At 45.0% G+C, this 23,369-nt stretch overlaps 1 protein-coding gene across 1 annotated transcript in view; it reads right to left on the bottom strand.

Moving 5' to 3' along the window:
* SORL1 (sortilin related receptor 1) overlaps positions 1–23,369 on the bottom strand; it is a 137,115-nt gene that overhangs the window by 71,520 nt on the left and 42,226 nt on the right. Inside the window, exons 7-14 of the mRNA XM_066259808.1 lie at positions 21,637–21,738; positions 20,487–20,656; positions 15,780–15,972; positions 13,250–13,367; positions 12,962–13,035; positions 9,135–9,223; positions 3,202–3,380; positions 1,303–1,489 (exon numbers count right to left, since the gene is read on the bottom strand). Of these exons, the coding sequence (XP_066115905.1) occupies positions 1,303–1,489; positions 3,202–3,380; positions 9,135–9,223; positions 12,962–13,035; positions 13,250–13,367; positions 15,780–15,972; positions 20,487–20,656; positions 21,637–21,738 (1,112 nt within the window). The remainder of the gene's footprint in view (positions 1–1,302; positions 1,490–3,201; positions 3,381–9,134; positions 9,224–12,961; positions 13,036–13,249; positions 13,368–15,779; positions 15,973–20,486; positions 20,657–21,636; positions 21,739–23,369) is intronic.

The following is a 23,369-nucleotide window of genomic DNA, read 5'->3' on the forward strand; positions in this document are numbered from 1 at the left end:
AACAACTGAGTCAGTGCAATGGGATAAGATTCCGGGTGATTCACATGCACATTCACGTTTGAGAAGCATGGGTCCAGGACAGGACCCAGCCAAACCTGATTGGCTGTTTTAGCAGAGATAACACTCATTGGGATCACAGGTACTCCTATTCGGCCACGGCAACCTCATGCTACTACAGGCAGAGCTCAGCAGCTGCACCAGGGACCACATGGCCTGCAAAGCCTGAAACATTTACTGTATGGCCCTGTTTCAATCTCTGGGTTAGAACACACCATGGGTTTCTGGCTTTAGTCAAGATAAGCGTGCTTCCCAAAGCGAACTTTAGTTTCTGTGGGTTTATGTTCAATACCTACACTCAGCTGGTAGCCCTGCTTCATCCGGAATAATTTTGTACCACATTACAGACCAGCGGACGGCCTAGGGGCTCTGAGACCCTAGGTGCTCTCCTGCTATCTTCATCTTCCTAAAGCTCCGTTCTGATCCTGCACTCTCCTCAGAAGCCTCCAAAGACACCCTCCTGCTTAGGGACTAAGGACTTTGCTGTCTCATCTGTTTTCAGTCCCATATGTTTTCTGTCTCATCTCCACTCACTGACCGCTCCCTGCTCATACACCCAACAAGGAGCCTGAACCTCGCCACCAGCCACTCCCCTGCCTCTACAGGGCGGCTGCATCTTCTCAGAATGTCCCTGCCCACAGATCCTGATGCCTCCTTGAGGCCCATCACCAACAGCGCTTTCTCCAGAAATGTCTCCATCCCTCACAGCAAATCAGTCTCGTCCTTCCTGTCCAAACGGACAACAGAAGCTCACCGCCAAGGTGTGTGCAGCTTTCCACCCGTTACAATCACGTGTGTGCACGTCGCTGCTTCTGCTTTTAGCATCTCGGCAGTATCTTGCATGTTCTGCTCAAGGACTAATGAATGTGTGTGTGTGTGTGTGTGTGTGTGTGTATACACACTAATATTCCTTCATTATTCAAATAGAGAAATTGCCTCTAACACAGCGCTTCTATGAAAAAGGAGTTAGCTTTAGTATGTTCCCTGTGTGAGCCATTCCTGAATAAATCACTGCAGCTTCCCCAGGTTTCAAGACCTCTCCCGTGTCACATGGCTGTAGACACTACATGGATTAACCTTATATAAAACGTGCCAACCACAGTTCCTGGCACGTGAAAGTGTTGAATGAATACTTGTTTCCTATATTTTCCTTCCTCACGTCAAGAAGAGTCTATGCCCTCATCTGTTCCCCTCACTGCTGAGAATAAAACACAACTTGACCCCAGGCATCGACGAAGAACCAACCATTCATAGTCCTCTCGGGTGCAGGAGCAGTTGGACACAACCACTGGCCTGTCAAAGTCTTCTCCATTGAAGCACGTGGCGTGGGGGGTTCTCCGCTTGAAAACAGTCTTGTGTCCCAGCAAACATTCGTTGCCCCGCTCGTCAGATGGAGACCACAGCTTGTAGTCGTTCTCTGTGCAGGGTACACCTGAGCAAAGGACACACACAGGAGAGGCAGGACGTCAAGGGGCTTCCTGCCCTACCTGCCCGTCAGCCCAGCCGCCCACTTCCTATCATCCCCCAGCTGTCCCAAGCCTCCAAAGGGCTTGCTTCGAGGCTGGGTGACACCCACACAAACGAGAATGGTACCTCCTAAAATACAGATGTTCATCTGAGAAAGTCGGAGAGAAGCAAGCGCCTTTGGCACTACCTATATCTGACCGTTTGTTTTTGACGGTTTCTACGTCCTGATGCTTATTTTAAGTTCTCACTGAGTTCATCCCTCCTTCCCCTCAGTTCCTTGAGCGTCCTTAACACCATTGCTTCGAACTCTTTATCTGGTCATTTGTTCGCTCTCATTTCATTTAGTTCTTTTACTTGGGATATCTCCTGTTCTTTCATTTGGTGCGTGTTTCTTTGTCTCCCCATGTTGGCTGGATATACTTCAGCACATTCTACAGTTCCCTTTAGAAATAGGAACCCGGAGCTGTTTGTCTCCTAAGGAATGAGGGAAAGGCTGAGTCTCTGACAGATGGTATCACTCAGGAGCACAGTTCCCTGCCTGCTTCCTGTAGTGGTAGGGCAACATCTGGAAGTCTGGCCAGAGAGCAATGGAGAATTACTGTCACTGTTTGGAAGGTACAGGCTCTGCATGGAAGGAGGCTGAGAAATGGTAAGACAGACAACCTGGATGACGATGTAACCTACCCACATCCACTCAAAATTTAAATAGAGTGGGTTCTACAATAAATCCAAAGAAAACTGACATTAATATTGGGTACTTTATTTCTTTTTTATATGTGTGTGTCTTTGGTCTGATTAAATGCTGTCTAGAAATGAGAAAGAACTGTCAATTCAATGCCATTCAAATCAGCAAGTATTTATTAAATCCTTTCTATCTAGGTGGCCAGTGGGCCATGCAGTTCATTAAAAATAAATATGCAGAGGACAGGTTCTTATTTCTAAGGACCTTATAATGTAGTTTATGGGAAATGACACACACAGAGGACAGAGACAAATGTATAGTACAAGGCAGATGAGTCAGCTTATACTCTGGACACAAAGAAGAAGGGAGAAGTCTCCTGGTTGGGATACTGGCAGCCCAGAACATTAGATCCTAAAACATGAAAGAATTTCAACTGGTAGAAACAGAATGGGTGGCACGGGGGGGGGGGGGGGCATTCCATGAAGCTGGATAATGTCGGCCAAGGCAGAGAAAGAGGAAAGGTTAGGAGGACAGGGGAGGGGTGAGTCTTACTTCTCCTTCCTTACTCACATGTCCTTTGCCTGGACTAGCAGATCATGATGGGGTCTCAGTCAGCTTTGGGAAGACCGTGCATCCTTCAGCACACTGCCTTTCACATAGTAGTTACTGGCTGAATTTGTCAAACCGACACCACTAATTTCAATGTTTTTCATTCATTCACTCATTCATTTGTTTCCATATTCCACACACATATACCTAAACCTACTACATGCCAGTGACTGCACGAGAAAATGAAAATACAAAAAAAAGCATGGTATCCTATTAACAACTGCCAAAGTAAAAGCCCATACAGTATATTGTTTACTCACCTACTGTATCTGTGCCCATTGCATTCAATGGGTCACAAACTCTTCTGAGGACAGAATCTCTTAAGCTGATGCTTTGGTCGGTAAATATTTTCATGAAAAGAGTGAAGGGGGCAGCAGCTTACTTACCCAGGGCATCTGTGGCGTTGACCTGGAGGATCAGCCAGCTGTGAGCATTCTCTTTGTTGGAGCCAAAAATGGTGAAGACTGTGCTCTTCTCGCCGGGTTCTGTGAGGAGCCCGTACACAAACACGGGCTTCTTGGAGAAGACGAACGTTTTCCAGGTCTCTCCTTCGTTGGTGCTGTATCTGACCAAATGCAAGTAAGAGGGTCCTTGAAGTGGAAGTCTCTATAGCAAGAACTTGCTTTCCAAATAATACCACCAACAGGAACCAGGGCTCCTTAGAGAAATGGCTGACTTGGGCTAAAGCAGAGAATGTTTAAGGTTGTGCCAGGAAGCCAGGAAGTGCTCAGAGACCAGTGTAGTCAATACAAAAGGACACAGAAGCTAGCTTGATGGGGCTCCAACTGGCCAAATTTAGGAAAATTTGAATATAAAAAAGAAAAATGATGGTAACAAATTATACACCGAATGAAAATAGAGCAGAGGTCTCTAAATGACACTAAAATTGAGAAAGGTGGGGAAATTATTTTTCTTCTATTCAATGTTAACTAATAAACATTGAAAACAATGACAGAATAAGAAAACTGACCATTCTGTCACCACCACCCCCCAGAATGACTGACTCAGAGAAGGTCATCCTGAGATGCTCAAGTCCCTGGGTGGAGAGTGCTGGGGACCAGAATGTTCACATGGTGTAAAAATATCAACCCACAGATGTGAGTCATTCATTGCAAACAAGGAAATGTGACTTGACAGGAGACTACGCAAGAATCACAACCTTCACCAGATTTGGCATCACTGACAGTGGGACAACCTGATATGATGAGTTTCCAGTGGAGCATGAAGGACAACGTGCTACTCTGTACCAGTGGACAGATCCAGAATGCGAGACACTCACATGACAACTGGTCTGGGGTCTTCAGAAAAAAGGGGAGAAGAGATGGCTTGCTATAGACAAAGAGACTAAAGAGATACAACAGCCAAATGCAGTGAGTAACCCTTGACTGAGTCTTGGATTGGAAAAAAAGGTAGCTATAATAATATGGAACAAAGGAAAAATAAATATAGTCTATAAGTAATATTGAGTTCATGGGAATTTTCTTAGATGTGATAATGGCATTCTGATAGTGTAGAAAAAAACCCCTTGTTTATTGAGACACATAGATGAACAGACAGATGGCACAAATAGACAGATAGATGGGAAGACAGACAGTCATGATAGAGAAATAGATGGGTAGTAGACAGAAGTTAAGCAAACTGGCAAAATGTTAACAATTAGCGATTTTAGGTTAATGTTATAAGAATGTTTTTAATATAATTCTTCCAACTTTTCCAGAGGTCTTAAAAATTAAAAAGTTGGAGGAAAAGTATGTGCTGAGACAAGTCTCCAAGATAGACCACATCAGAACAAAAAAGCAAGCCATCGAACAACAGAGCAGCACTGAAGTAACTAAAATGGTTTTAAATTATCTGATATACCCTAAAGAGGAGAAGGAGAAAATACACCTGTTTCTTCATCATCACTTCATTAGGTTTTCATTAGGATCACAGAGAGATCGAGGTTCTCTTAGACCCCAATGATACATAAAACTTCTTTTTCTTTCACTTTTCCCATGTTACTGAAATTTTAGTTTTACTCGGGATCCGAATCCTTGACATAAATCTTTTTCATGGCATCATTCAATCCAAACACTTCCTCTCATACCCAGATTACTAAAACTGATACTTCTGCAAGAAGGTTATGTGTTCAACCAAGCGGTAGCTTATGAGGCAACACAAAGAATGTCCACAGGGACTAAGGGACTTCTACAGGCCTCACCAGGCAGTGACACAATGGATAGACATCAGATTGGGACACGAAGGACCCAGGTTAGCAACCTCAAGGTCACCGGCTTGAGCGCAGGGTCATTGGCTTGAGCATGGAATCATAAATATGACCCCATGGTCGCTGGCTTGAGCCCAAAGGTTGCTGGCTTAAAGCCCAAGGTTGCTGGTTTGAGCAAGGGGTCACTCACTCTGCTGTAGCCCCTCCGGTCAAGACACATATGAGAAAGCAATCAGTGAACAACTAAGGTGCCACAACAAAGAATTGATGCTTCTCATTTCTCTCCCTTCCTGTCTGTCTCTCTCTCTGTCTCTGTCACACACACACACACACACACACACACAACACACACACACACACATGCATGATCTCTACAGATCTTCAAAAGAGGAGAAATTCTCACCTGGATGAAACGCTTTTGGTTTAAGCCAATGTTGAAGCAGATAGGGAGATAAGTTCACTCATTCAGTCTCCTTCTTGTACTGGTGCAATGTGCTAACATCTTAGTACCACTTTTAAAGCAGGGTAATGATATAGAACATTATTTTCTTTTGTAAGAATCTTTGGGGACCACACTGTTAAATAAGTTCCCTGTCACTGAAACAAACAAATCCCAAGTATACTGATATATAGTTTGATCTCAACACAAAATGAGAAATAAAAACTGACTTCATCCTTCACCATCAAGTCAACCAACTTGTATGTGGGTCTCTTTTGAGTCAGCGTGCAAAAGCCCAACAGCTCCTTCTGTGAAGAGCACTGATTATAAACAAGAAAGACCCATGACCCCCGAGGCCCATGGTGACAGAATGCCGAACAAACGAATGAGGGAGTCCCCCTCACGGACTCTTGTTTACTCGGTTCAGACAGGGAGACACATGAGCTAAATAAGGCGTTCCACTCCATGCTCGTAACTTCAATTACCGTTAACAGGCACACGAACAGCCTCAGCAGAGAATCAAGGCAGAAGCTGAAACCAAGCCTCTTAGTTATTGGTGCTAATCAGGAAGAGAAAAACATGAATAATTTAAAAGAACAACAGGGAAATCAAACCTTTAAGCAACATTCTGCCTCTGTCCTCACTACACCTCTTCTTAGAGTTACGGATGTTACCCTGCTTCCTCCCTAAGGTTGGGTAAGCTTTGGACCAGAAACGCCCTTACGAAACACTCCCTTCCACAGGTCTTCTCTCTCCAGCTGGCTCAAAAACATGACAGAGTGACAGTGGGCACAGAAAGTCCCCAAACCATGTCTCACTTGCCTCTGTATCCTCAGTGCCTAGAACGACATCTTAGGTTGATTACAGATGTTCAACAAATGTTGGTCTAATGGACCTGAAATTATGTCTTAACAGAAATAAGCTCCAGTTCCAGCTTGGGCCCTAACCAGTGCAGTCACAGTATTTCTTAGTGTGAAAACTGAGGGAAATGGCTTGAGTCATCTCTGGTGCCTCTGAGAAGCAGCAAAAGCACGCCCACAGGGCTCCAGGACCTGTTATTTACATCCAACACAATGAGAGCCCCACCTATACCCACACCCACACCGAGGCTGTGCATCTGTCACATGAGCACACCCCTTCCAGTTTCATAAATCAGTAAAAAAAAAATACATGCAATAAAAATATTTGAACAATCAAATATGTACTGAGCACCTGCCAACCTGTACAGAAGAGCAACTCCTGTGTACAGAGACCTTGCTAATGAATTGAGGAATTCAGGCGTGTAATGAATGAAAAGGTAACTAACCAAAGGAGGCAGGAGGTAACCGACGCCAAGTTAATGAGACAGCCGACCAACGCTCTGAGACTCGGAGGAGAGAGAGAGATCACTGTGGTGGAGGAGGCTGGCACAGCGGAGGGACCTAGAGCCTTAGACCAGCAACAGAAACCCAATCGGACCAAAGCAGCCTTCACTCACGTAAGGGCTGCCTGGGCATGACTACTGTGGTTTGAGAATATATTTATCGCTCTGTGGTTTGACGACATGAAGTGACTACAAATCATTTCCTGCTTCTCTCCTGATGCAACTAACAGCCTGCCGTACCAGGTCAATAGCAAGGCAGCAGGAGGAGAAGCAAAAAACTCTGTGAGCAACAGACTGCGTAAATGCCAGGTGGCGACACAGATTTCAGCAAAGCTCCAACTGATCTTTGGGACACAGGCACCTACCAACAGGAGGCCGGTACAGACTTTCCTATTTGCAACTGCCTTATGTAAACCGTATGTACACACGCCTCCAAATGACCTATACAAACAGAAAAACGCTATAGTGTCCATCGTCCCCAAAGTCTACAGCCCCGACTCATTTCCAAACGTCGGGGAGCACAGTGTGGCTTCCCTGGCAGTGGGGTTCTTTTCCTGCCTGTGTTTTGCTCCAGTGAGCGCAGCAATAACATTGCATTCCCTGAGCATATGCCCTGACAGAAGGTGGGAGAGGACCAGATCCTACTGACCGCTTCAGAGGGGCCAGCTTGGAGTGCACATGGGACCTGCAGAAAAGTCAAACAAGGAAAGTCAGGGACCAACTCTACAATCTGACTGCCATTCAAAGAATGAAATGCATTCCTGGGATGTCAACTATGTCCCCTACCATAGTTCTCTCAAGTAGTGTCCCAAACATCACACTGACTATTCCTATATCTCACCACTAGAGTATGGACTCCGCCAGAGTCCGGGGAAAACATCCTGTTTATAATCAGATGTGCGGTACTTTGTAGAATTAGTGCTAGCTAAATGAGTGAGAGGGGAATGAGTAAATTAATGGATAAATAAATGATGGTTAAATGTGGGAGGAACTGTGCTTTGTGACGGTCCTCATCTGAGCACACGCCAATCCAACGCAGACACAGTGTGGCTGACAAACAAAGCCTCTTCCGACTCTTGGCTTTACAAGCAGCCGCTGGCCAGCGCCACACAGACAGGAAACAACCAGGGGGAATGCGAGCTCCAGCACTTTCCTCCTCTCTGCTCGGAGGCCAGGTTGCTCAGCACACGTCAAATAAACCACAGGGGAAACCATCTGCTAAGTAAGATCTCTTTTTACAAACCACCCACTTCTCTCTCGATGCTGGCCCTGTTTGTTTTTCTTTCTTAAGATTGTGTTTATTTATTTTAAAGAGAAGGGAGGAGGGAGGAGCAGGAAGCATCAACTCCCATATGTGCCTTGGCCAGGCAAGCCCAGGGTTTCGAACCGGAAACCTCAGAGTTCTAGGTCAACGCTTTATCCCACTGCGCCACCACAGGTCAGGCAGCTGGCCCTGTTTCTAACAGGCTTTGTTCCCTGCACTAAGCATGATGATTATGATTACAGAAGCCCTCTCCATCTCTTTCAATAATTTACCTCCTGGATTCACCTCCAACACAGTGAGGGAGAAGTGAAGGCAGGTGTACCCTAAAGTTAACGAAATCGAATCAAAGGACTGGTTTTGATCAAATCAGACAACAGGAGACAAAAGTTACAAACTCCCAATATTGTTGCTTTTCAGAGCAACAGATTGCAAAGAGTACAGATGGTAATTTAAAGACCCCAGTACTAATTTTTTCCTGCCACTAACAAATGAGGAGACTTTGGGCAAGTTACTTCACCTTGCTGAGCCTCTGTTTTCTCACCTGGAAAATGAAGCGGCTAGCCCCAATCACCCCTTCTAGTTCTATCATACGGACCTCTAAAATCAAATGCATCACAGCAAAAGTCCATTGGTTACTAATTTACAGGCACCCTGAAATGATTACCCATGTATTATTATTATTATTATTTATTGTTATTCATTCTATGAGTGAATCTCTATACCCGTGTTACACACAAAGCAATGAAACACAATTTATAGAGCCTCTAGTTAATATTTAAATCACGATTAATATATATTTCAATAGAGTTGTACTTTTTCAAATCAATCGAGTTATTTCATTTATTCCGCGGGAGGACCCCTTTGACACAGGAAGGGCAGATTATTAGTCCTTAGGATAGAAAACCAAGCATAAGCGATTTCTGGACATCACGAATTGTGCTGTCCACAGCCTCGTGCTGGAGAGATACCATCCAGTTATCACTAGCCATAAGTGTTCTGGGAGAACAGTGTGAGGTTAAAAGACGAGGCTACATCAAGGACACTTACTTCAGCTCATCGGTCTCCATGCCCTGGGCGATCGCCATGATGATGCCACCGTGATCCCCCCACGTGTAGTAGTGGGGTCCGGGGAGCGCCTGAAAAGGAAAAGCCAGTGCTCACGCTATGGCTGTGGAGGGGAGGGGCCAGAAACTGTGCACGCCACACGCACACACGCGCACACACACACACACACAGCTGTAATGCCAACCACGCAGGTACCTTTACGTTTCCAGAGCACCATCACATCCAGGATCCCATCTGCCTCACAGAGCCCCGGGCATGGTCAGAACGTGTCCTCGTATCCCCACCCTTTCCCAGACGAAGAAACTAGCATTGCTATGAAAGCGGCAGACTGCCCAGTCAGGAGCCAAACCCAAATCTCTGACTCTCACCAACAAGGGATTAAAAATTAACCGACTGGATATCCGGTTCCACTGTAACAGTCCAAGCCTATCCTTCCTGCTGATTACAACTAAAAACTTTGGCCAAAATACATACAATGCTGCCTGAGGTTGCAGGAACATAAACGAAATTGGGCAGCCTACGGATGGATTTAAAACCTAGAGAAGCTACCCACGCAGTTGGAGTTTCCCGGTATGGCTTTGCCCCAAGGGAAAGCCCAGGTGTGGAATACCTCAGTCCCAGCCAGACAGCTTAAACTCCAACACAAACTGTTTCTACCTAAGGAACCAAGAAAAGAAGCCCCTCCCGGGCAAGGAGAATATGGATGTTCACCTAGAGGGCAGTGTCGAAGAAGTGAACCTTTGAGTCTGGGTATGAACTCACATCAGTCTCAGCCTGATCCCTCAACTACACACGTCTGGCACAGACCCAAACCAACAGCGCAAAGGCTTAGTGAACTGAGCGGAGATTTCAACCACCATCCACAGAACACAAGACAGAAATTACGGTCTGAGCCTTGACAAGTTCATTACATGCTACAACAAAAAATACCCACATCCCCCAGGGGATCACATCGTATGCATTTTATTCACCGTCCAGGATACAATCCAAAATTACTCAATATGCAAACATACCTGTAAAGTGTGTTCAATTCTCAAAGGAATCCAAATGTTGGAATTAACAAAAGACTTTAAAATAGTCACCATAACTGTGGTCCATGAAATAAAAAATAAATAAAATACATCTGAAATAAACAAAGGACAAGAATTCTCCCCCAGAGAAGTGAAAACTATTTTAAAAAGAAAAGAAACAACAAAAAAATTATAACAGAAAAGTATACTATCTGAAATAAGACATTCACTGAAGGGCTCAACAATGAAATAAGAAATGACTGAGGAATTCATGAGCTTGAAGATAAACAGAACAGTAGAAATTTTCTATTCTAAATAAGATACGGGAAAGAAAGTTTTGTTTTTTTTTAAAGAGGACCAAGGACCTGTGGGACAATAGCAAAAGGTCTAACATGTAAGTGAAGTTCTAGATGAATAAGAGAAAGGGAATAGAACAGAAAAATACTTGAAGAATTAACAGCTGACAAACTTCAAACTGGGTGAAAAACATACATTTATAGATTCAAGATCAGTGTCCCTAAATAAAAAAGATCAACACAAAGAACCACACTTAGAGACATCATAACAAAATTGCTGAAAACCAAAAATAAGGGGGAGAAAATCTTGAAGCTTCTGGAGAAAACTAATACATTATATACAAGAAGTTGATAAGTGAAATGGCTACAAATTTCTCATGAAAAACCAAGAAAGTAAGAAGATAGCAGCACCTCTTTAAAGTACTGATGAAAATTACTATCAACCTTGAACTCCATACCCAACAAACATATCTGTTTCATAGGTGTACCAGAAGGAGAAGAGAGAGAGCAAGGGACTGAGAACCTATTTGAAGTCATAATGACCAAAAACTTTCTTAATCTGGTGAAGGAAAAAGACACATAAGACCAAACAGCACAGAAAGTCTCAAACAACATGGACCCAAAGAGGCCCATGCCAAGACACATATTAATTAAAATGGCAAAGGTTAAAGACAAAGAAAGAATCTTAAAAGACACAAGGGAAAGATAGATAGTTACCTAGAAGGGAGCTCCCATAAACTGGAGGCTGATTTCTCAACAGAAACCGTGTAGACCAAAAAGAGATTGGCATGAAATAGTCAAACAAAAGGGAAGGACCTCCAACCAAGACTACTTTACCCATCCAGGAAATCATCTAAAATTGAAGGAGAAATTAAGAGCTTTCCAGACAAGGAAAAGCTAACTTCGTTCATTAACAGCAAACCAGATTGTTCCCTCTAAAGCAAAGGCTGCCAATGGGGACGAAGATGCCTATTCACATACACAGTCTCAACCTTTTCATCCCCTAGTTAGTTCAATGCTATTTCCAAAAACAAGGTCCCTTATGCGATGGGTGCTTCTTGGCAGGCGTTAAGCATTCACAGCAGGAGGCACTGACAGCTGCCCCAGCATCAGCCCGATGATACCACTTCACTGGAAGAGGAACAGAACACTGCTTTCTACCCAGAAATCATCTGCAGATGTTCAAATCATCAGATCACACTGACATCAAAAGGTGCCAACCTATCCACAGAGGAGAGAACACCCAATTTCAAAAGGAACGTCCAGCTCCAAGAAAAAGGAAAGGAACTGCTTAATCATTCCCTTGGGAGTGGAACAAGGATGCCCTCAAAATTCCAGACTGTTCACACTTTTTGACTATGCTGGCCTTAACAACCTCCTTCATCTGAATTGGTACGTATATTCTCTCCCATGCTGTATAACCCTTAATTTACACACACACACACACACACACACACACGCACGCACGCATGCACATGCATGCACATGCAAGCACACACATACACTTGAAGGGCCAGTCTCAGATCTCTCAGCTAAAGTATGTGACAGTTCCCTGTACCTGTAAAGAGCCAAGAAAATGTTGGATTTTATTACTATTCTATAATACATATTACATATTTCAGTAGGAAGTATAGACACTGCGTCCCCAATAAGAAGCACCACGAGGATGGAAACTGTTAGCTCTTCTGAGAACACCACATTCCTCCGGACGTCATGCTCAGCCTGCGGGAGGCGCTCTCCTCAAGCCTTCAATTGCATTCTGGTGGCTCCCTGTATGTGCAGCAGGCGCCTCTGAAAGTAACCCCAGCAGAATAAAACCGGAGGCACTTCCCTCAGCCTTCAGAAGTCATGAGAGGCTGGTGAAAACTAATGTCCAAGGCTGGATTAGCATTTCAGGACGAGAGAACTAGCTGCGCCTTCAGAATTGGCATAATCAGTGCCGAAGGATCCAAATTAATTATACACCCTTAAGGCAAAACCGGGCTTCTTCCACGGCACAGACTGAGATGAAAGCACCTGTATGTCACAGCCCAGTGAGGAGAGGCTTGACTTCAACTTCAGTAACGTACAAACGTAATAAATAACCAGGCTCGGGCCTGACACCACTACAACGACACTGCCATTTGCTGATAGTGGCCTTAACAACCTCCTTCGGTTGTTAAGTACATATTTACCGAACACCCACACCATGCCAAACAGACACTGTTCAGTTCCAGAGGTAAAGAAGGGAACCAAACAGACGTTGTCTTATCCTCATGGAATTTATAATCTTGGAACATTTAGTCAACTATATCTTTTTTTAGAGTCTGTTTTTGATTCAAAAACACAGGGCCATATTACAAGGCGTGAACACAGATCGGTACAGCTGACCCTCGTGTGGTGGTCCCAGTACCTCTCTTTATTTTAGAGCCGTGGTTGGAACTGGTGACCTCCACCAAGGGCCTGAACTGGCTAGGCTCAGGCCACATGCCCACACCAACAAGATCAAAGGGGGAGCTCTGACCTCTCGCCACCGGGCTCCGGCGCTGCTGGAGATGTACACGTTCATCTTGCTTGCTAAGTTCTTTCCCACTGAACCTAAAATGCAAGAGGCACGCTGATTAGTGATTTCAAGAAGGTGTCAGAGTATTGCTTTGCCCAACTGAAAATTCTGAGTAGGATAGAGCAAGGAAGAATGTCTTAAAGCCGCAGACAGCAGTTAACTGCAGCAGATGGCGGTGGTCACTATGCCTTTGGCCGCACAACATCAAACCGCTTAACCGTTAAGTAAGGAGAGGCAAAACAGACTTACCGGTGGCAATAATGAGACCGGGAGCCGACTCCTTGGAGAGGATGGGCATCCTCCGGAGCTGGAGGTTGAGCAGCTGACTGAGCCGCTGGGCCAGGTGGAGGGAGCAGCCCTGGGACAGCTGCAAACACAAGTTCCAGGCACTGTCAGCAAGTGATATGCTGCCTGCACCCCCCTACACACTGCAGCCTGTGCGTGGACATGCAGGTAGGTAGATGCAAAGGACGGAGGCCTGGCCCAAAGGATACCAGAGCCATAGCCAGGCTGTCACCACTTGTTCCCAGATGGAACATGATCAGCTGAACCACATAAATGCCTCTCATTGAAGGAAAGAGAAAAACGCTAATAAAAGAATGCCTTCTAACTCTCAGAGAAATAGCAACAAGAAACCATGTCAATTCCAGCAGACAGGAAAGCTATCAATCTCTCCTTATTCCCCAGAGATTCTCCCATGTGACTCCCAGATATACAACATGAGATAGAAACATCAAAGTATTCATGATATATTTTTTTCAAGTAGGTTGCATTTGTACAGAATCCAAAGTCTACAGATGTTCACTGTCAAACTTCAAGTCATTCAAACTGACCTCCATCACTTATGTAGCAGATTTTTAGTTCTACAAACAAGGCCTTTTACTATATGGGTCATGCCTGAGTCTCTTGGCCAGAAATGTGTTCTGGACAGGACAACTCTGTGTGTGCTTATGATACAGGTAAAACATGTGACACGGTTTGCTAGATACCCTTCTTTTTATAACAAAAGGATCTCTGACGACTATGTGTCTTGCTAGCATCAGAGTATGGCAAATGAAAACGAGAGGAAACTCAGCTGGGTCTCAGAGAAGTGCCTGCCAACCTTTTCAACCTGTCTCCTTTTCTTTCCTCACCTAAAGTCAGAAGTAGAAACTAAAAGCTGTATAACTGTTGTAAGGTTCATTAATAAACTGATCAGTCTGTGAAAGGGAAAGCTGAATTTTAACCAGACCATTCATTCTTTTTTTTTTAATTTAGAAATTAAATTTAATGGGGTGACAATTGATCAGTAAGAGTAAATAGGTTTTGGGTGAACATCTCCATAGCATTTGAACTGTTGACTGCATTGTGTTCTCACCACCCAAAGTCAGATCATTTTCCGTCATCATATGTATATATTTGTCCCTCTTTACTCCCCTCCCCCTGCCTTTCTCTCCCTGGTAACCATTTCACTTTTATCTATGTCCATGAGTCTCAGTTTTATACCCCACCTATGTGGGATATATATTTAATACCATTAATTCTATTTAACCAAAGCTTAAAACCCCACTGCATGCTGAAAAATGCTCTACCCCATCCACACCAGACCCACGCAGAGCTCCAAGGTTGGAAAACACTGCCGAGTAAATGAGAAGCCCTGAGCTATTATTGGTCTACATGTCCTTGTAGCCTGCCTCTCTCCAAAGTTAGATTTGGTGTGGTCAGCAGCCAAGACCTGGTGCCGCCTCAGAAGACAAATCAAGAAATGCATTCTAGAGCAAGAGTGTCCCAAAGAGTGTTCCCAAGGGCTGAAGATACAGCACATAGTAGGTCAATATATTTAACCATGAACCAACAAAATTCAGTAACTGTCACACTCAAATGTGAGTTTCTTCAAAAATCAGTACTGCTTGTTTTTTCTCTGAATGCCTTCCATCCACGTGCTTTACACACCCCAGATCCCTTACGTGAAATGGAAAGGGAGAGGAGGTATGTCACATAAAGCCAGGAACCACAACCGGGTCACTGCTTAGGTCTATGGCACTACTTAAAAGCAGCAAATAACATATTTTAGTATTCTTTGCTTTTCAGGTGAAGCCACAGATAGGAAAACTTACAGAATCCTAAATTTTAAATTTTGCAGGAAATTCTGCAAAAATAACTTAAGACAAAGGTTTTCATATTTTCTTGGTTCACAGCACAGCTGGTGTCCCAGTAATGTATATAACATTTTCAAGCTGGAAGCACTTCCAAGAAGTATATATATATATATATATATATATATATATATATATATCCTAATAACTTAGTAATGGTTTGAAATAATGGTATTATGTATAAACACTGAAAACAAAAATAACATTTTTATTTCATCTTTAAACACCTACAGTTACTTAATAACGGGACGTGTGAACCTGTTGGGCACGCCTAACCGCTCACACTTTGGAACTGCACTAGACACCACCACAGTCACTTCCGGTTCCACTCTCACTCTCTCACTTGCTTTTCCATCACCTCAACTGCTGAGACGTCAGCTTCACAAAGATATGATGTTATCAAAAGAAATACAGCATGAGCTACTGCTGAAACTGTGCATTAATTAGAGATAGTAGTTCACATAGTGCTAATAGATGTCAAGTATCACGGGGCATCCCTCCAAATCTTAAAACGCCCATGGTGCCCTGGGAGGTCACTATGGCATCCCAATGTGCTTTGGTGAAGAGATTGGGAAGTGTTAAGTATAGAACGATAGATAAAACATTGTATGAAAAAAACCCAAACCAGATTAAAGTATCTATACCTCGCAATTGATTTTCTCTCCATATCCGGTGAAGGCTGGAGCCTGAAGAAATTCCCAGGTGCCCCCTTTGTCAAAGGTGATGACGGACCTCATGTTCTCCTCACTCATGGAGCCATTAATCAGAGTGGCGATGTAGACACCTTGTAACCCTTCCACACGGTGGAAGTCGGCAAATGGTTCGTTTGCAAAATACCTACAATAAGGGGAAATAAACAGCTGTGAAACTAAATTGGTATTTGGGGGGGGGGTATGCTTTTATGGTAGATAACATAAAATGTAACCACTTTAAATTACGCAATTCAGTAGCATTAAGTACATTCACAACGTTGTGCGACCGCCATTGTTATCTAGTTCCAGAACATTTTTGTCACCTCAAAAGGAAACCCTACACCCTGGGCCGTCATTCCTACTTTCCCCCTTCCCCTGCAAGGCCCTGGCAGCCACTAATAAAACTTCTGTTCTCTAGAGATTGGGCTAATCTAAATACTTCATATAAATTGAATCATACAATAAGTGGCCTTTTTTATGTTTATTTTCACTTAGCATAAGGTTTTCAAAATTCATGCATAGTGTAGCATACATTAGTACTTCATTCCATTTTATGGCTGAATAATCTGATCTTTCTAAAAACAAAAAGTGATTGTTTTTTAACTTTGAGGGCCAAGATGCTTATCTGATCAATAACCCCTCACCAGGGTCCAGAACGATGACTACAACACACAAAGCTGACAGACGAGTCACCTCTATTTGTTCAGTATCAAAAGTGACCTCAAATCTCCAGGGAGTCTTAACAAACTGCAAATAATAAGCGAGACTTGACAGCCACTAGGAATAGCACCAGGGCTTACCATTTTACCCAACCTGCAGAAAGGCGGCCAATGGTTACACAGTCACTGCCCAGCACTCACCGCTAACCGTCTGACACCCCGATCAGACAGAAGCCCATGGGGTCTGTATGAGGGGACAGAGCCGAATCCCTCCCCAGAGAAGCAGTCCGTACAGCAAGGAGGACTCTCTAAGCTTGGTTACACCTGTTAACAGTGGCACAGAGACTGCTATACCTGCTATGCTAGGACTCCGCGATTTTACTGTAAGACAGTTTTGCACCAAACAGTACGCATGTTACAAACATAACAGAAGTGCACCCTTTATTTAGAAGGTTCTGAGTCACTGGGCTTTGCAGAAAAACAAATAAGCACAGAACTGCTATTTTCCATTATCTGCATATATATCTGGAGCTGGATGATGGCTCTGCTGACTCAGACAGACAGATGGACGCACACTGCAGCTCTGGGTGCAGACAGGAACGAGGAGTGACACTCACAGACTGACGGAGACACTTCAGACTGAGAGACAGCAAAGTAAGTCCCTACCACAACACCACACAGTCTCATGTGCAGTTTGCTTAGGCCGATTCTAGTTATTTTTCAGTGACTTCCTTAATAATCAGCCGTGGTCGAGGCTCCTGCTCTGTCCACCTCAGCACAGCTGCTGCTGATCCTGTCATCTCTCACCGTGAAGCCTGTCATCTGCAGGTTCGTTAGCTTCTTTCAGGTATCTGGGAGGTCTGAGTGTCTCTCCCTGTGCCAAGCTCCGTTTCTTCCCCCTGGTCATTCTCCTAAAGGCCTGTCTGTTAGTTCCAAGCAGAAACCTGTCCTGGGTATCTCCCACACTCCTCTGCCTTCAATTCCCAGCCCACCCTGTCCTCTCCCCTTTTGACTAGCCTTACAACAACTCACCTTGCCCTAAACACTCTTCCTGATTATCTGTTTTCTTCCTTTTTCTCTCACAGATCCCCTTGACAGCAAAACTCCCATGCTTCCCAGTGTGCCCGAGGTTGAGCCTTACCAGGCAGCTCGGCAGGTCTCCCCGGCCACCCACAGTGCAGAATCGGAGCCCTCCTAGCCACTCCTGACCAACCGAGCGGGCCCTCCTGGCCAACTGAGCAGATCCCCCCAAGATTCCCCAACAGGCCTGACAGCTCTCTCATCACCACATTTGCTCCCCCATCTAGACAGCGCTTTCCACGAGATTCCTGCTCGGCACATCTAAGGCCGGGGATGCTTTCTCCCGTTCTCTCAGTAAGCCGGAACCAGCTCCTGGGTGCCACGCTGTCCTACTGCATTGAAGGAATAGCTCATTGCAAAAGCCACAAAGAAGCTGCTTGTTTGTGAACTAGCCCGCCCGTTTCATCTGTTCATCCACCCTTATCCTATCTCATCTTGCTGAGACAGAGATGCAGTGACAAGAGCTCCCTCAGATGAGCACATCGGACCACCTCCAGTCCTGGGATTAAATCTGAAGAAAACATGTGGGCTGAGCAGGATGTTGGTTTCTGAATCTTGACGTAAATCTATTTCCATTTTCCTGACTGGGCTGTGTGCTCAGGCAGGGCGGGAGGGACCCCTGTAACTGCAGGAAGGGCCATCTGCACGTAGGAGAGACCATCTGACTGAGCTCCTGGCAAGCCGGGCCCGCAGCCTCTGGCTCCCGCTCGGCCATCTCGTGAGATGTGCATCCTAAGTATCTGACAAATGTGACAGGCTGTGACTTACCCACCCCATGGCCAGATGCTCTCAAATAGTCCATGAGAGGCCCGAGGGATAATAAATGTTCTCGATTTTAATTATACAAAACGTAAGGAAAACATTACTCATCCATGAAAAGAAATGAATACTGACTCAGGCTGTACGTGGGTAACCGTTGAAAATACTGTGCAGAGGGAAAGCCTGACACAAAAATCACACTTATGGTGCGATTCGCTTTCTGTGAAATGTCCAGACCAGGCAAACCCACAGACAGTGGCTAAAGGGGATTATGGGGAAAAACTGCTTAATGGGGAGTAAGAGGTTTTCTTTTGGGGAAACAAAAATGCTTTGGAATTAGATAAAGCTGTTGGTTACACAACACTGTATAATATACTAAACGTTGCTACGTTGTTCACTTTAAAACGGTTAACTTGAAATTATGCAAATTCTACCTCAATGAATAATAATTCTTTTAGAAAGTCACAGGAACAAGCCCAAAGGGACTGCCACAGATCAAACCAGAACCATGTGATTCTAAACCATGGCAAGAATGGTTCCACCCTTTCTTTGTAACCTAAAATATCTTTTTAATTAAAAAAATTTTAAATAAAAATATGTCACACAATTATTTATAATACTGTCCACTTATACTGAATGTATTTTATATCATGCAAGTCACAATTTTTTGAGTGCTAAAAAAAATATAATAGGTTAAAGCTAATAATATCCATCTTCTGGCCAAAACCCTCCATCCTACCAAAAAGAAAACTATTATGTTCCTTCTATGCCCCTGAAGGCCCTATACAATCTGAGCCCTGTTATCTTGGATCCTGTCTTTTGGATTCTCTCTCCCCTCCTTCAGCTATGTGCTCCACCCTGGCCCCCTCACTGCTCCTAAAATAAACCAGCAAAGCCCCATGTCAGAGTCGCTGTGCCTGCTGGTCCCTTTGCCTGCAGCTCCCCTCCCCAGGTAATTCCTCCCTCCTGTAATTCCAGCTTCTGCTATGTCACCCTCCTGAGCAGTCTTCCATGATCAGCCAATATAAAATGATCTTCTCGCAAAGCCCTGTCCTCTTATGTTCTCTGGTGCTCGCCATGACCAGGCAGGTTACAGCTTGGTTTACATTCTGTCTTCTCCTAATTAGGACAAAAGTTCCAGGGAACAGGGACCTTATTCATTGCTGTATCTGGAACAAGGTCTGGCACAGTGTTGACTAAATGAACTGCCAGCCTGCGGAGAGACAGTGGGTAGCAACCACATGCCCTCTGACCTGGTGACCATGGCCTCAGAGCCAGACCTCACTGCAGACCAGTCGGCTTCACCAGAGGACGCTTTCCAAGGGCAGAGAGTGATCCTAATCACAACCAGACATCTCCCAAATGTCTGGCTTGTCACAGAACAAATGAGAATAAGTGAACTAGAAGCACTAAGGAATCATAGTGCCGCCACAAATTCAGGGCACTGATCCTTCCCAAACCCCACAACCTTCTGTAGCCCAGAGAACAGCCATTATTACAGAACAATCAACCAACCCTGTGATTTACTGATAAAGCATCAATGATAGAACAGTACCTTGCACAAAAACTAGATAATGGAATGAAAGGAACCCAAGTGAGAGGCTGACCCAGCATCTGAGATCCTGAATGTCCCCTAGATCAGTGGTCCCCAAACCCCCAGGGCTGCGAACTGGTACCGGTCCGTGGGCCATTTGGTACCAGTCCACAGAGAAAGAAATAACTTAGATTATTTTCGTTTTATTTATATTTAAGTCTGAACAATGTTTTATTTTTTAAAAATGACCAGATTCCCTCTGTTACATTTGTCTAAAACTCACTCTTGATGCTTGTCTCGGTCACATGATACGTTTATCCAGCCCACCCTAAAGGCCAGTCTGTGAAAATATTTTCTGACATTAAATCGGTCCGTGGCCCAAAAAAAGGTTGAGGACCACTGCCCTAGAGCAGGTGCTCAGCCGTGGCGTCAAATTAAAATTATCCAGGGAACTTTGTTAAAATCCTTGTGCCCCAGCCACACTCCAAACCAGTTAAACTGTCATCTCTGGGCACACGAGCCAGGAATGGGGTTTCTGAAAACGCCCCTGAGTGAGTGTACATGGCAGCTACTGTTGAAAGCCAACAACTGGCGGTCAGGGTCGCGAGGGGCTCCCGAGCTCCTTACCTCACCAGGGTGTCACTGCCCGCCCCTGCTGGGCTGTAGTAGAGCAAGTTCTCCAAGGACAGGGAGAACTTCAACCCCTCAGCCTCTGAGATGTATAAATTGGTGCGGTTGTTACTATGACTGACACACACGAACACCTGGTCTTCGGAGGCATCTGCAATGTAATATTCCTGGGGAATCGAAAATAAAAAATGCACAAGTCAAAAAATGCCTGTGTCCTATGGGCTTTTCCTATATATTCTAACGCAGTGACTTCCCGACGTCCCAGTGGTGGATGTGGGCTGAAGTCCCCCCAACAGTGAAGCCCTCGATCTTGGCATAGAAGCCTGGCTGACCTTCCCTTTGGGGACCCCGAGGCTCTGCAGCGGGAACGGGGCCCTTATTGGAAAATAGGGCACAAAATAAGAATGGGCCACTGAACTCCGTCATGACCCAAAAACCTCTTTTTAGTTAATAACATCTCCCTCTGTTTCCCGTAGACCTATCATTAGTACAAAGCACAGCACAGATGAACAGGAACTGTCTCTCCTTTTTTCTCCAAGGTGACTAAAGGTGAACCCACAGACAGCGAAGAACTGATGAGAGCATTTTCTATCCTATATCCTCTGAGCTACGGGCCGTCCACCACACCAACGGCCGTGTTCAGGCCTTTGAGGGCCACCAGCTCCCTGTGGCCACTTCCCAGATGACCCCAGCTCACACTGATCTTTCCCATCGATCTCTATGTATCATGCAGCCTGTATCTGGCTACATGTGGTTTCCTCCTCTGCGTAATTCTGTCTCTCCAACCTGTCTGCATCTGAAAGGCAAATCAAGTACCACAGCGGTTACGTAAGTGTTGCCGTCCTTCAGTCCGGCACGCCCGTGGGCACACTGAGCCACTCACTCTGCCTCTCAACCTCTCTGCCAACCCTTTTCCACTTAAAGCAAATTAATGCTCCTGTGCAACTCCACTTCAGACAGTGAAGAGGGAAAACACAGGCCAAGATGCCCAAAGCATAATGGTTCTCTCTAGAGACCCATCTGGATAAGTGACTCCAGGGAGCGTGGTCACATACCCGCCCTGGCAGGACATCTCCACAGCACTGTTTCCCTTCTTCTACACGGGAACAGTAACACTTTTTCCCAACCCCAAATAAACCCCACTTACATTAATAGGATGTCTTGTGACAAACTGGGCGGCTCTCATGGGCTTCCGGTTAAAGGAGACCCAGAGCTGCACAGAGGGTGGCTGCTGACTGCCCAAGAGATGCTGCGGAGGAAGAAGAGAAAAAACAAAACAAAACATCATTATGCTACATTATAACTACATCAAAACAAGTACAAAAGGAAACAGAAAAGTCAGACCCCTCTTTAAACAGTGTGGCTACAAATACACATTTTTGCAATGTCTGCTGTCACTGCACAGCTTTGTCTACAACAGATGCTAGCTAGATACTCCCCGGATATTAGATGAGGAGGAAGGACACGGCACGATGCGAGAACTTGGGCTTGGGGAAGGGGATGGGGCTGCCAGTGTTTCAGCAGAGAGTGAACGGCAGAGGATGGGATGGTGAGGCTGAAGAGACAGGCGGGGTGGAGCCTGGAGCCCCAAAACCACCCCCAGGGGGAGACCAGCCACACACCACGCATACAGCACATGTTCTCTTCTCCATCCCATTCTTAGTCTCAGATTATAAGGACATGTGAGTGACAGGCTTTGATTTGTACCCAAAATTGAGGGAATTTTCATTTAGTCCATTTTTTTTTTCATTAATTCAGGTCTTTTGCAAGAATATGTAGAGTATATATAGCGCATTCCACATAACGTTGACCACATCACGTATTTAGAGATACTACATGGGTCCTGGCTGGTTGGCTCAGTGGTATAGCGTCAGCTTGGCGCACAGGAGTCCCAGGTTCAATTTCCGGCCAGGGCACACAGGAGAAGCACCCATCAGCTTCTCCACCCCTCCCCCTCTCCTTCCTCTCTGTCTCTCTCTTCCCCTCCCGCAGCCAAGGTTCCACTGGAGCAAACTTTGCCCAGGTGCTGAGGATGGCTCTGTGGCCTCTGCCTCAGGCACTAGAATGGCTCTGATTGCGGCAGAATGACGCCCCAGATGGGCAGAGCATCGCCCCCTGATGGGCAAGCCAGGTGGATCCCGGTCCGGCGCATGCAGGAGTCTGTCTGACGGCCTCTCCGTTTCCAGCTTCAGAAAAAAAAAAAATAGAGATACTACATGGCTGGAATCTTTAAAATGGGTATAAAAGCGGTAGCTTAAGGGAAACCACTAAATCTCTGTAAGTCTCAGTTTATTTACTGGTCTGTCTGGTTCAGGGTTTTTTTCTGGATGGGTTCAAAGAGTCCAGGAAGTCGGTAAACATGCGCACATTTTTGGTATAGACGCACTCATTCATTTTGCTAGGAAGGGTCTACAGCTTTTACCAGATTCTCAAAAGAATCAATTATTCAAAAAAAGGGTAAGAAGCACTAGGGAGGCTCTGCATGGTTTTGCAGTTCTAAGAGGGAGACACACTCCCATGTAGATGTGATCACACACACACACACACACACACACACACACACACACACACACACGACTGTTAGACTCATTGGAATGCCGAGGTTCTTGGCCAGAAAGGGTTAGTTCTCCTTCATTTATCCTTGACTATTCGCTACCGTTTATTGTAGATTTTAAATTCCTGTAGCGTAAGACACATACCAATGTCTCTTAACTGTCATATAATAACTGAATCCCCTGTGCTCATGAATGCACAATAAACACTATGTAAAGAGCAAGGTGATGAACACAAAGTAATTTCTGACTCATTTGAGCAGTGCATACATATATTTAAACCACCACTGAACAAATGGTTAAATGTAGTTTGTTTAAAGAAGCCAGG

This window comes from Saccopteryx bilineata, chromosome 2, assembly GCF_036850765.1.
Source record: "Saccopteryx bilineata isolate mSacBil1 chromosome 2, mSacBil1_pri_phased_curated, whole genome shotgun sequence".
NCBI lineage: Eukaryota > Metazoa > Chordata > Mammalia > Chiroptera > Emballonuridae > Saccopteryx > Saccopteryx bilineata.